The 14,683-nt window shown below is 40.7% G+C and overlaps 1 protein-coding gene across 2 annotated transcripts in view; it reads right to left on the reverse strand.

Moving 5' to 3' along the window:
• The window catches only part of FBXO21 (F-box protein 21), a 47,848-nt gene that overhangs the window by 27,610 nt on the left and 5,555 nt on the right, over nucleotides 1-14,683 (reverse strand). For both annotated transcript variants that reach the window (XM_034934606.3, XM_034934605.3), the window contains exons 4-7: nucleotides 6,093-6,214; nucleotides 3,222-3,368; nucleotides 2,776-2,912; nucleotides 1,057-1,193 (exon numbers count right to left, since the gene is read on the reverse strand). In XM_034934606.3, coding sequence (XP_034790497.1) covers nucleotides 1,057-1,193; nucleotides 2,776-2,912; nucleotides 3,222-3,368; nucleotides 6,093-6,214 — 543 coding nt within the window. The remainder of the gene's footprint in view (nucleotides 1-1,056; nucleotides 1,194-2,775; nucleotides 2,913-3,221; nucleotides 3,369-6,092; nucleotides 6,215-14,683) is intronic.

Genomic DNA, 14,683 nt, shown 5'->3' on the forward strand with positions numbered 1-14,683 from the left:
TCTGGAGAGGAGAAAGGGATAAGGAAGAGTACCTGGGAGGCTTCAACTAAATATGTAATGTTTTATTTCTTAAACTAAGAGGTAGGAACAGAGACCAATTGTACTTTTTTGCTATGTCACATCAGAAACTCTCCTGGGTATATAATATACTGGGTGAGCTCATTTAATCTTCCAAGCTGCTTTATAAAAAACATTAATCCATTTTACCAAGGAAGAAACAGGCCTCCTCAGAGGAAGGCAAAGTTTGAACCTAGTTTGACTATAAAGCTCTGGTACTTTCTATCACACAATTCATCATTAAAGGGTATCAGAGTTAATCATTAAGACAGAGTTTCAAAGATCAGGACATAGGTAAATAACTTTTTTCTTTTTCCCCTAAATTGTAGATTTAATGAGAATATATTTCTACCTGTTGAACTATTTCTTTCATAAAAGCTAGACTATAACTGAAAATGAGCTTTTTGCCCTACAGAGCACTAGGTTTAAAAAAGAACAAAACAGAACTCAGGAACCAAGTCTCTAAAATTCTCATCAGTCACCAACCTTGCCTGAAGGGGAACGTGGCCACCCTGTTCAATCTCCCCTGCTTTCTTTCCCTCCCTTCCTCTCTTCCTCTCCCACTCATGTGGGACAAAGGGGGAGATTTTACGGAAGAATAAAAAGAAATAATTTCTTTAAGAACTCTTTCATCTGATCTGCTTTGGAACAAAGGGACTCTGAGAACCACAGAAGACCCTGAAATCAGAGTCTTATTTTTTAAAATTAAACTTTTTGAGATAAATGTAGATTCACACATGCAGTTTTAAGAAATACAGAAAGATCCAGAGTACCCTTTTCCCAGTCTCCCCTGATGGTACCATCTTAACTGTTATAGTATAATGACACAACCAGAATACTGACACTGATACAGTCAGGAAACAAAACAGTTCCATCACCACCCTAGTCCTATTTTTAACCTGTGTGGTAACACCCAACTTGATGATGAAAATCAGACTGCCTCTCAGCACAGAGGGACCAAATCTTCAGGACCACAGATAATGTGTCACGGATGCTCACCCTTCTGCGCCTTGGCACCACCTTAATAAGAAGTGACTTGGGAAGTTGACAGGCTCCAGTGGGACTCCCAACTGCCGAGCAATTGTCAAATAGAGCAGAGACATGCTGATTGGGATTCCTGTTCTGCGAATCAAAACCTAAAGCAGAAAAAATGCTTTTATTTCACTGGGATGAACTATACGTTCTCATTCTTTCAATAAACATTCTCATTAGGCACCTATTGTGCATTGGGCATGATGCTCATTTGTGAGGCTTAAGTGAGTATTTCACTTATTTAGGTCAGGGGTGGGTAAACTATGGTCCATGGCAATTCCAGTCCACCGGCTATTTTTGTACAGCCTGTGTAAGAAGAAGTTTTATGTTTTTTAATGTTTGAAAAAATAGTTAATACTATTCAAAGACATATAGTAACATGAAATTCAATGTCCATATATACAGTTTTGTTGGACACAGCCACGCTCAGTTGTTTTTATATTATCTGTGCCTCCTTTTACACCACAGTGGCAGAACTTGGTGGTTAACAACAGAGACTACATGGCCCTCAACGCTGAAATAATTTTTTTTTTTTGAGATGGAGTCCCGCTCTGTTGCCCAGACTGGAGTGCGATGGCGCAATCTTGGCTCACTGCAACCTTTCGGGTTCAAGCAATTCTCTTGCCTCAGCCTCCCGAGTAGCTGGGATTACAGGCAACCGCCACCATGCCTGGCTAATTTTTTTGTATTTTTAGTAGAAACAGGGTTTCGCCATGTTGGCCAGGCTGGTCTCGAACTCCTGACCTCAGGTGATCCGCCCACCTCGGCCTCCCAAACTGCTGGGATTACAATGTGAGCCACCATGCCTGGCCAAAGCTGAAATAATTTACTGCCTGGCCTTTTACAGGAAAAGTTGGTCAAGCCCTGATTTAGGCCCTCCTTCGTCCAGAAAGTATTTAAGACTGTTCCAAGGAAAAGTGTGTACGATATAACAAAATAAAATAAAGTAGCAGACAGGGCAACAAACTAAATATGAAAATGGAACTAGGCAGAAAGCAAATAAAAAATAAATATAACAGATGCAAACTTGACACAGCTGGGCCACAGGTTCTCCCAAATGGCTAGAGGCCAGTGCAAAGAGGACCCTGATTAGTTTCACAGTTTAGTGTTCACGAGATACAAACTGACCAAACAGAGTCACAGAAATATCTATTTTTAGTCAAAAATTTATCTCAAGGGTTTGCATATAGAGGATACTCCATGAGAAAACAGATAAACTCCACAACAATATCCTTACAGCGGAAGGAAAAATAAGTTCCATCGAGCACTCAGAGACGGAAGGCATAGTACTGACCTTCAAGAATGTACGCTCCATCAGAGAGAAGCTTAAAAAAATACATATAGGATGGGCACAGTGGCTCACACCTATAATCCCAGCGCTTTGGGAGGCCAAGGCAGGAGGATCACTTGAGGCCAGGAGTTTGAGACCAGGCTGGGCAACATAGCAAGACCTCATTTCTACAAAAAATAAAAAATTAGCCGGGTGTGGTGGCATGTAGTCCTAGCTACTCAGGAGGGTGCGGCGGCAGGATCGCTTGAGCCCAGGAGTTTGAGGTTGCAGTAAGCTATGATCACGCCACTGCATTCCAGCCTGAGCAACAGAGCGAGACCCTGTCTCTAAAAACAGAAAAAAAAAGTTACTATACCTATATTACTATACCCATATATTACTGTACCTATATTTACCTGATGCATATATAAGTTGAGGGCATTATAGTAATCCATTCGATTCCCCTTGAACTTCAGTTGGTCGTAAAGGACATAGTTCATGGCATCCAGCACCTGGCTCTGGAGTTCTATTTCCATTATCATGGATGATTCACCTGAAACACAGAGATCTACTCTGGGACCCAAGCACAAAAAAGGTTGTGACAGGTGCCCCAAACAACTCACAACATGAAGACATTGGCAATGGCCTAACAATATTAATCAAGTGTTGCCAATCTAGGAAGCAGAAGGTAGTATGTATTTGAAGTGTTTTAGGTTCAACACTTCAACCAGGTAAACACGTGGTCACGTCATTTTATCACTTTTTCATGACATAATGGGAGCACACTAACAAATGTCTCAAATTAACCAATTCCTCTAGATTTTCTTTCATAAATACAGCTGGATCCAAAGCAATGCCACACCTGCCTTGAAGGCCAAGCTGGGGTGGCGACTGTTTATGCCCCGAAGGGTTTTGCAAACAAGCTCCACGATGCTGTCAATTTGGGCCTGGATGTCTTTGAGGCTGATGTCGGAGAGAGGATTGCAGTACTGGTCAATATATACAGCACCTGAAAATGAACAAGAATTACCGAATAAATTCTTAAGTTACCCTTTTCTTATTAGTTTGCAATTTTACCCTGGACATCCTGGGACATGGCTCTTTACACCATCCCACTGGACAAGCTTCATGTTTTGGCCACGGACCTTGCTGCTAACACACTGAGAAGGAGCAACAAACGTTTTCATAACAAAGTAGCTTTAACTTTTAAAAAAATAAATACATAAATCAAACTTCTCTCAGAAGTCATGGACTAAAAAACTGCGTGGTATATGGCGCAGTTTCATGTTCTATTACAAAGAGAAGTAAATGACATCAAGGAGATCTTTTCAAGCTACTTCTCTCTCCCTAGCCGTTATAGGTTCCAAATCCAACAACTCTGAAAACTTAATGGTATAAGGAAGTTCCTTTAAAAAAAAAAAAAAAAAAAAAACAACAACTTGAAAGCCCTCCATGACAGATGTGCCATTTCAACAAATTACACGTCTCAAGGGTGAACAGTAAATGGACTCTGGAGCTAACCCCACTTTCCAATGAGATAAACAGTTATGCTCGGGGAACCTACAGCTGAAAAGCTGTGCAGAGCACACTGCAGACAGTCTCTTAAGAATCACTCCTCTTCACAGTCTTAGGTAATTTTGGAAGCAGAGATTGAAGGGCTAACAGCATCATTTGGGTAAGGACACTGTTATGTGGGAAGCTCTCGAGTCACCTTAAATTCAAGAGATCTCAGACCAGCTCAGAACCTGGACTCCCTTACCAATGCTTCAGAGCTCAAAGCAGTTGAACGGGTGTCAAGACACCTCGACCCCAGTCCCAGTGTTGCCACCAGCCAGGGACTGTCTCCTGGGCCTCCGTGGGCCCCAGCTTCCCTACCTGGAAGCTGAAGCAGTTTATGCTGCACATTTCTGAAGTCCGCTCCTTCCTAATGCTATGATTCCCAGACTTCTTTGATGGCATCAGCATTATTCTAGTCAGTCACCAAGGATCAGAAACTTGGAGAGCCAACTGTCATTCACTCAACTACTAAACAACTTCCAATGGCTTCTCAATGCTTATGACACTGATGTGGAAGTTCTTTGAAAATTATAACTTTGTATTTAGAAAATGAAAAAGGAGTATTTGTTTTCATACATAAGCTACAAAAAAATATACTATTCTTAACTGTGAAATAAACAGAAGATAGGATGCTTCTCAACTCCAGTATACAAATGAGGGGATTCTAGGGCGGTGAGAATTTATTTTAATCAACTGAAACAGATGTTTCATTTCCTTTTGGATGATACTAGGTTTTCATACACTTGATAAACATTTACACTAAGCATTTTGGGGTATACAGTGATCCTAACACAAGGACCACAACACGGGAAGCTTAGGGACTAGTTACAGAAACAAATGTATACACAGGAAACAGAAAAAATGCAAGACAGCTTACTATTAAATGCTACTGTAGCTCTGAGGTGAGTAAAATCTCCAAGTAGTCAGTGGAAATTTAAGGGAAGTGAGGCTTGAGCTGAATTATGGAGGGGGAGTAGGATTTTCAAGAGGGATTATGAGAAGGAGGGATATCATGAATGAGGAAGTGAAGCCAGGTGTATTTGTGGGACACCAGTCTAGACAATGGCCTGGCTGGAGCAAATGGGACATCCTGGAGAGTACGGAGCAAAGGTCTGGACCAGATTATGCAGGGCATTGAAAAGCAGGTAGAGGTTAAATATAAAAGGGAAATCAGTTGTCCACATTGCAGGTTTCACATGCAGTGGTGAAGGCTAGATTTCTAATTGGGCTGGCACTGGTATTTTGGCTGACTTGGAGGGAAGAGGGGGTAATGTTCATGAAAGCAAGTATTACTCAGAAAGTTGTTGCCAGGAGAGGTGGCCATAGACTGCATGAGACTAGTTACAGAAACCAGCCAGGTGTGGTGGCACTTGAGCACGGGAGTTTGAATCTAGCATAGGTGACATAGCAAGACCCCGTCTCTAAAAATAAATACATTTTTTTAAAAAAAGGAATAGTAACAGAATGGGAACATGACTATGAGATACACTGGAATGGAAAAAAAAAATCAACAATCTGGTAAAACACCAGAAGTAGGGAATAAAAGTAAACGACCAGTCATATTTATATTTCATAACCATAATTTATGGGAATGTTTGTGTAATATTGTAGGAATTCAAAATCATTTTTAAAAAATGGAAGTCTCACTTTGTTCCTGTTCAACTTAATAAGAACAAAAAGATTCTCCACTCCCTTCATCTTGCCTGTCCACTCAACTTCTTCCTTCTCACCTTTCATTACGGACAAGCAGACTCACTGATGCCCAAGAACATTCTGTCCTCAATAAACTCCAACCCGAGAGGTTAAGGGATTTACTCAAGGTCACAGGGAGACAAAATTGGATACATTTACTTCTGATTTGGAAATGATCATTAAAGCTCAGAAAAACAGGAATTTACTTCATTAGCTAAAGTATCACTCTCACATTTTAAGCCAATGATGCATCTTTAAAAAACACTATTTCTTTAGTGGACTTTGATAACATCTTAGCTCTAAATTTAATAGTTTGAACTACCTCATTGATCAGGCCCTATAATCCAACCTGCAGAAGCCCATGCAACATGATTTACTTTTTCACTTCTTTACCACAAGGAACACAATTCCCTCTGCTGGTCTTAAAAAACTAATCAGTTACCTACAGAAATACTACTGTCCACATATATGGGAAAAGACTCACCTTCAAGATATGACTCATAGTCATCTGGCTGCTGAAGAAAGGCCTTAAGATTATTTAAAATCTTCTGTTGCCGCAGGTAGTAAAGAATTTTTTTTGCGTAGTATTTCCAGGTCAAAGCTTTTCTGGAAACAAAAAGTCAGTAAGAATTAAGATTTGAAAACTTTCAGTTATCTATTTTTTACATTACACTAACATACCATGTAGTTTGCTTAACAAGAAAAATATAATTGGTTCATTCTCTTATAATAATTATAATGGAAATAGCAGTCTTTGAATTGTAATATAATACTAAATTAGTTGTACTGAAATCTGAGGAACAGTTATCTGCCTGGCTTCAGACTTACTTGCCTGTATCTTTGGTAAAAGGAAATGGAAGAGCAGCCTGAAAAAGGAATTGAGCTGGGGGAGGTTCAGAAGATGGGGAGGCATCTAGAACCTTTTGCTGGTCCCCCTGCTTGGGCCACTTGGGCCGGGGCACTTACTGCCGTGGTGAGTTCCTCATGGTTTCACATATTATGAAAACTCCTATTTTCCAGACCAGAGTTCTCTCTTGAACTCTAGACCTTTGTATCAACTACTATCCATCTACTCCACATCCCACTCAGATAGCTGAGCACTTTCATCTTTCTTCCCCTCCCAGAGTCACCCTCATCTCTGATCAAGGCATCTCCATCATTCTAGTGAGGCATAAAACCTGCCAGTCATCCTGGATGCCTTGCTTTCTCTCATAAGCCATACTTAAGACCTGTCAGCCAATGCTATCGGTACTATCTTCAAATTACATCCAAAATGTGCACACTTCCCAATTACTCCCACACACCACCATCAGCATTTCGGTGTTGCAGCAACATCCTCCTACCTCAGCTTCCCGCTTCAGACCTGGCCCCTCCACAGTCCATCCTCAATATGGCAGCCAGAGCACTGCAGTAACACGTACGGTCACGCCACCCAATCCTCGCCTCCAAGTCTCCAGCGGTTTCCCACCTCGCTCCAAGAAAAAGCCCAAGTCCTAAGGAGGACTTAAAAGGTCTCTTGAACTCTCGCCCCATTACCTCTCTGACCCCAATTCCTGCCACTCCCCCTCAGTCCAGTCACCAAGCATTCCAGCTGTTCCTTTACTGTCTGGCAGGTGCTCACCTTAGTACCCTGTTCCTTCTGCCTGGAACATTCTCCCCAGAGACTGCAGTCTGTTCTCACCTTCTCCTAGGTTTCAACTCAAATGTCCCCTTGAGTAAGGCCCCCTACATTATTTTAAATGGTACCCCCTTACCACTCCCCTGCCTTCTTCCCCGATTATATTTCTCTATAGCATGTTTCATTTTCTAATGTAACCAATTTCTTATTTTTCTTAGCGCCTATCTCGCCCACTACAGTATAAGCCCCATGAAGGCAGGGATTTTTTTTGTGTTGTTCACTGCTGTATCCCTAGTGCCTAGAATAGCATCTGGCACATAGTAGATGTTCCATAACACTTGTTGAGTGGATAAAATTCTTCACCACATATCCCAAATACATATGGGGATTATAAGAAGTAGGAGAGAGACAGTGATGAAACTTATCTGGCTGACATCATGAAGAAACAAACAACTTGCCAATCTTGAGAGAGGTCAATGAAAATCTGCAGAATGATCTATGTTTCATCTACTTTTTAACCTTTGAGTTGTAAAATATATCAATCTAGAAAATTGTGTGAAACAAACAAGTAGCTTAATGAATCATTACAAGGCACATTCCTGGATCTAACACTCTTGCCAAGAAAGAAAACTTTGCAAACGGCCAAGAAGCCCTCCGGGGCCCCCCGCAACAATAATCACAAGCCACATCTCTATGGTCATCACTTTCTTGCTTTTCTCTTTAGTATTACCATGAAATATACATCCCTAAACAGGCGAGTCTGTTTTGATGCCTTCTAAATCTCTTAATCTACAGGATCCTCCTCCATCTTTTTTTTTCCCTTGCATTTTATTTGTTGAAGAACCTGGGTTGTTTGACCTGCAGTTTCCCATCGTCTGGAATTTGCTGACTGTACCCACATGATGTAGTTTAACATGTTCTTCTGTCTTCTGATCTCCTGTAAATTGGATGTAGAGGCTACATGAGATACAGATTCCATTAATTTAGCAAGATAATTTCATAGAAGGTAGTGCATTCTCCCATCAGGAGGCAATAATGCCTGGGTGCTTCTTTCGTGATGTCAGCAGCACTGCTACTCAATGTCTTGATCTGTTCATTCATTTGAGGTTACGAAGTGGTGATATTAGAATTCAATCAACCCTTCTTAATTCATTAGCTGGGATACTTCTATAAGGAAAAACCTCCCCGTCTATTATTTGATCCCCCATGATACAGTACGTGGAAAAGGCAAGATAAATGCTCATATCTTCTATTTACAATTTTTCAAAACAATGATATGGGTTTCTATTTATCCTTCAAAGGTGACCAATTAATTTTTTTAGTATTATTATGGACTCAGAGAGACAAGCATATTCAATGCATTGCAATCCATTCCTGTTATTATCCACACTGATGCTCTAACTGTCACATCTTTGGCCACTGGAAGCCTCTTCATATTGGTTCCTCAATACTTCCGACATAAAGTAGTGTCAGTTTTCTTACTATCTGGTTAGGTTTCCAGGATGCTCCAGGCTCATCTTTTAAAATCCTTGCATTGGACATACAATCAGTCTTTCTCCAAAAACCCTGGCTTCTTTTGTGGAAAATGTTGTATCAAGATGACAATCTGGATACCAGGGAAGATCAATTCCACTAGGTTGGTTATTATTTCTAGATCTTTTCAGCAAACAGACCTAGGAAACCTAGTGTTGATGTGCACGTGTGTGTACATGTACATATGCACATGCACTTACATATACCTACATGTATTTAAATATAAAATACCTTTTGAGTTCACACTGGCACTTCTAATTCAAAAATATATGTCTCTGACCTTCTTCTATCTTATACCTATGTCTTCTTTATTCCAGGAGAATTCTGCTTTTCCAGGATATCACAGGTGATAACATTAGAATATCACATCGTTATTCATTTACTTCATTCCACATCTCTCTCTCATACACACACACCAGCCCTCAGAATAACAAGACTAATGTTCTCATCACTTTTTTTTTTCTTTTGAGACGGAGTCTCGCTCTGTCGCCAGGCTGGAGTGCAGTGGTGCGATCTCAGCTCACTGCAATCTCTGCCTCCCGGGTTCAACCTAGTCTCCTGCCTCAGCCTCCCCAATAGCTGGGATTACAGGCGGCATCACCACACCAAGCTAATTTTTTTTATGTATTTTTAGTAGAGACGAGGTTTCACCATGTTGGCCAGGATGGTCTCAGTCTCTTGACCTTGTGATCCGCCTACCTCAGCCTCCCAAAGTGCTGGGATTACTCATCACTTTTATGATTACTGAAAACAGCTAAATATTTTGCATATGTTCTCCCCCACTGTCCATTCATTTTTTAAACAGATGCATTGTATTTATACTGACATGTCTTACAGACGTTACACATGCAATATTTTCTCCCCTAGAACCCTCATTTGAATTTAAATCTAAAAGTAAATACATGTTTAGTGCTCACTGCCAGTCCTTATATCAGTGTTTCTCTGTTTTGTTTTTTTTGGGGCGGGGAGTGGTTTTTGGTCATTTGAAATTCATTTTCCAGGAGATCTCTCAGGAAGGACTGAAAAGTCACTGAATTCTTGTTAAGTTGTTAAGTTTCTGTGCAGTCTTCATATCTGGAAGTCAGTTTGGCTGGATATAAAAATCCTTGGTTGACATTTTCCTTAGATCATTGAGTATCTTAAATAAGTTATTTTTTCCTTTGGCACAAAAAATTCTGTTGAAAAGTCTGATGATATTCTTATTTTCTTTTCCTTATAAATGACTTTACCTTTTTTGCTTGGATGCTCAAAGGACTTTCCTGTCTTTAAAATCCAGCAATTTTACTAAAGTATGTCTCAGTATTGGTCATTCTGTGACACTTTTCTCAGGTACAATGTATGAATTTATCTATCTATCTATTTATATCTATCTATCTATCTATCTATCTATCTATCTATCTATCTGAGAGCCTATCTATCTATCTATCTATCTATCTATCTATCTATCTATCTATCTGAGACAGAGTCTCACTTTGCCACCCAGGCTGGAGTACAGCGGCACAATGTCAGCTCACTGCAACCTCCACTTCCTAGGTTCAAGCAATTCTCTTGCTTCAGCCTCTTGAGTAGCTGGGATTACAGGTGCCTGCCACCATGCCCGGCTAATTTTTTGTATTTTCAGTAGAGACGGGGTTTCTCCATGTTGGCCAGGCTGGTCTCGAACTCATGACCTCAGGTGATCTGCCCACCTCAGCCTCCCAAAGTGATGGGATTACAGGTGTGAGCCACTGTGCCTGGCCCAGTGTATGCCCTTTTAATATGCTGTTTCTAATCTTTATTGTAGGACATACTCGTTTTTAAGACCACATAGCACATCATAAACACAAACTGATTTCAAGCTGATGCTTTGGCATTTATGGAAACTACACTTTTTCCTTCCCATGGTTTCCATATCCAAACCATAAGCATTTGCCAGGAATGAAAACAAACAGGGTCTTCCATGAAAACTGGTATCCCAAAATAGTTTTAAATGCGGGGTATTCTATCATTTAAAAACAACCTTATTTGTTTGTTGGCTCACACTTATAGTCCTAGTACTTTGGAAGGCCAAGGTGGGAGGATCACTTGAAGTCAAGAGTTCAAGACCAGCCTGGGAAACATAGTGAGACACTGTCTCTACCAAATAAAAATTAGCCAGGCATGATGGTACATGCCTGTATTCCTAGCTACTCAGGAGGCTGAGGCCAGAGGATCCCCTGAACACAGGATTCAAGGTTACAGTGAGCCATGATTGCACCACTGTACTCCAGCCTGGGCAACAGGATGAAACCCTGTCTCAAAAAACAAACAGGGCTGGGTGTGGTGGCTCACACCTGTAATCCCAGCACACTGGGAGGCCACAGCAAGAGGATCCTTTTTTTTTTTTTTTTTTTGAGACCGAGTCTGTCGCCCAGGCTGGAGTGCAGTGGTGCAATCTCAGCTTACTGCAACCTCAGCCTCCCGGGTTCAAGCAATTCTCCTGTCTCAGCCTCCCGAGTAGCTGGGATTACAGGCGTGTGCCACCATGCCCAGCTAATTTTTGTATTTTTAGTAGAGGCAGGGTTTTACCATGTTGGACAGGCTGGTCTTGAACTCCTGACCTCGAGTGATCAACCCGCCTCGGCCTCCCAAAATGCTGTGATTACAGGTGTGAGCCACCATGCCTGGCCGGGAAGATCTCTTGAGGCCAGGAGTTTAGTAACTGCCTGGGAAACAAAGCAAGACTCCATCTATACAAAAAAAAGAAAAAATTAGCCAGGTGTGGTGGCAAGTGCCTGTAGTCCTAACTACTCGGGAGGCTGAGGCAGGAGGGTCACTTGAACCCAGGGGTTTGAGTCTGCAGTAAGCTATGATTGCGTCATAGCATTCCACCCTGGGTGACAAGAGTGAGACTCTGTTTCTAAAACAAACAATCCTTTTTTAAGGTCAAAATATGTGTGTTGGGTAACCTATTCGTATTTATTTCTAAAAACACTATAATATATGTCTTTACTAGCTATGCATTTTCATCTTTTTTGGGAACCTGATACATAAAACGGCAGTATCTCATTGCTGTTTAATTTAACACTTTTTTTTTTTTTGAGACGGAGTTTCACTCTTGTCGCCCAGGCTGGAATGCAATGGCGCGATCTCAGCTCACTGCAACCTCCGCCTCCCACACCTCCCAGGTTCAAGCAATTATCCTGCCTCAGCCTCCCCAGTAGCTGGGATTACAGGCGTCTGCCACCATGTCTGGCTAATTTTTGTATTTTTTGTAGAGACAGGGTTTCACCACATTGGCCAGGCTGGTGTCAAACTCCTGACCTCAGATGATCCAAGGACTTGGCCTCCCAAAGTGCTGGGATTACAGGCGTCAGCCACCGCACCCGGCCTATTTAACACTTTTTGAATAGTGTATTAAAAGGTTTTTTCCATGATTGCTAGATGTTAGGATTTGTTCTTCTGAGAATGCCATCCTCCTAACCTTTGAACATTTTTCAATATCTCTTGAGTTCTACTGACTTCGTTCATGCTCTCTTGGCCATATAGAAGTGTCTGCTCTTTCACTGTCTCCGCATTGTCATTCTTGGTTAAGGTGGTCTCCCTTAGACTATACAAAGTCTCCTATTTTCTTGAGGAATGTTCACTGTGATCATTTAAAAATTTCAGTTGTTTAATCCTTTGGAAAAATGTTTGCATATGATGCACGTTTTCCTTTCTTCCAGATGGATATTCAGTTATGTCCAGTACCATTTCTTTAAAAATCCATTTTTTCCCTCTGAGTTTAAATATATTAAATTATCTTTTATTCTGGGATGCATTTGTCAATTATCCTCTGCTACTGATGCAGCTATTTTTATTGAATCACTGTGCTGTTTGGATTATAAGTAGCTTTATAAGATGGCCTAATATCTAGTGATGCCAGTTTCCCATTATGATTACTAAAAAATTGTTTTCTGGCTCTTCTTGTGAATTTAGTCTTCTGTATATATTTTATGACATCCAAATGAAAGAAAAGAAAAAAGCAAAACAACTCCCCCTGCTCACCACCCCCAACAAAAATACTTTGTTTGAATCCTAATTGGAATGACACTAGGTTTATAAATTAATTTGGGGAGAACTGACATTTTTTGTGATAGCAAGTCTTCACATTCCAGGACATGCTATCTATTTTATGTCTTTCAATAACATCCTATAGTCTGAACTGGGAAACCCATTCCCAGGACTCTACTGCCTAGAAACATCACTCCTCACAGTGACACAAAATGGAAAAAAAAGTGGTTGTCCATCTATAGGAAAATTATGTAGGCTAGGCGCGGTGGCTCACGCCCATAATCTCAGCACTTTGGGAATCCGAGACCAGCAGATCACGTGAGATCAGGAGTTTGAGACCAGCCTGACCAAGAGGGTGAAACACCGTTTCTACTAAAAATACAAAATTAGCTGGGTGTGGTGGTGGGCACCTGTAATCCCAGCTACTCAGGAGGCTGAAGCAGGAGAATCTCTTGGACCCAGGAGGCAGAGGTTGCCAAGATCGCGCCATTGCACTCCAGCCTGGGCTACAAGAGCGAAATTCCATCTCAAAAAAATAAAAATAAAAATAAGTAAATAAATTATGTAACATACCACAAAAGAGTAAGTAGACATTAACAATAGTGATTTTGATGTTTTACCCGTTGAAGAGGATGGATTTCCATAAGGTACTGTTGAATGAGAAAAAACAATATAGAAAAGTACCTATTATGTGATCCCAATTTTGTGCAATAATGATCCCTTCCCATACTCATCACTGTCAGCATGAAGAATGCAACCTGGGCTGTTATCAAGAATTACAGAGGTGGGGGCAGGAAAGGACAATGTAAACAGAGGGAATGGGGAGGAAAAAGGAAACAGCATAAATAAGAGAAAAACCAGGTCTGTACTAAACACCAAACCAAAACAACCAACAAAGTATGTATGAGGTCCCATTTATGTATTTTAAAGTACATATGCACATTAAAAAACACAAGTCAGCTTTTATTTTTAAGACTGCACAATACTGACTACTAGATCATACTTCAATTCATTTATAGATAAACCAAAATAGAAATGGAAAAATGACCTCTGCATCTGAACTCATCCAAGGCCTAGAATAGTGACACATCTTACCTCTACCCACAGTTGTTCCACTGATAGATACTTCTCTCTCCTAAATCCCCTTTAAAAAACAACATAAATATTTCATGCCTTGTTTGTGAGATATTTCGCAAAGATTCCTTTTAAGGAAGATGTTAAACTAACATTCTTATCTTCCATCACTAGAAAGTTTTCAGAACTTTTAGAGCAGAAAGTCTTTTCCACAGGAAAGTTAGGCTGGAAGCCCACTCATCTTTCAGGGAAAAACTGGAAATTAACCTTCACAGCAGAAAATAAAAGGCATATGAAATTTTAAGCAATAACCAAGACATAAGGGGTTCTTCTTGATCAAGTGAGTCCCTAAGTACGCAGTTTTCTGACTCGAAGATAAAAGAAAGGCTCACCCAAAGATCTACAGTGTTCAAAGAACAAAGTAGATTATTTTGTACCACAATTCAGAAATTGTAAAAAATCATCCATTAAATTAAGACATGCCTAATAAATTATTATTTTTAAATTAAAAGATTCAATTCATGATAGGCAAATCTGATAGTAAGTGGAGAGGTAATAATGAAGGAAGGATGATTTATATTACCAGAAGGTTTCTTTTTTTTATGAGACGAAGTCTTGCTCTTGTCCCCCAGTCTGGAGTGCAATGGTGCAATCTCGGCTCACTGCAACCTCCACCTCCCGGGTTCAAATGATTCTTCTGCCTCAGCCTCCCGAGTAGCTGGGATTACAGGTGCGTACCACCACACCCAGCTAATTTTTTGTATTTTTTTAAGTAGAGATGGGGTTTCACCACGTTGGCCAGGCTGGTCGCGAACTCCTGACTTCAGGTGATCCGCCCA

The sequence above is a fragment of the Pan paniscus genome, chromosome 10 (genome assembly GCF_029289425.2).
Source record: "Pan paniscus chromosome 10, NHGRI_mPanPan1-v2.0_pri, whole genome shotgun sequence".
Taxonomy (NCBI): Eukaryota; Metazoa; Chordata; class Mammalia; order Primates; family Hominidae; genus Pan; species Pan paniscus.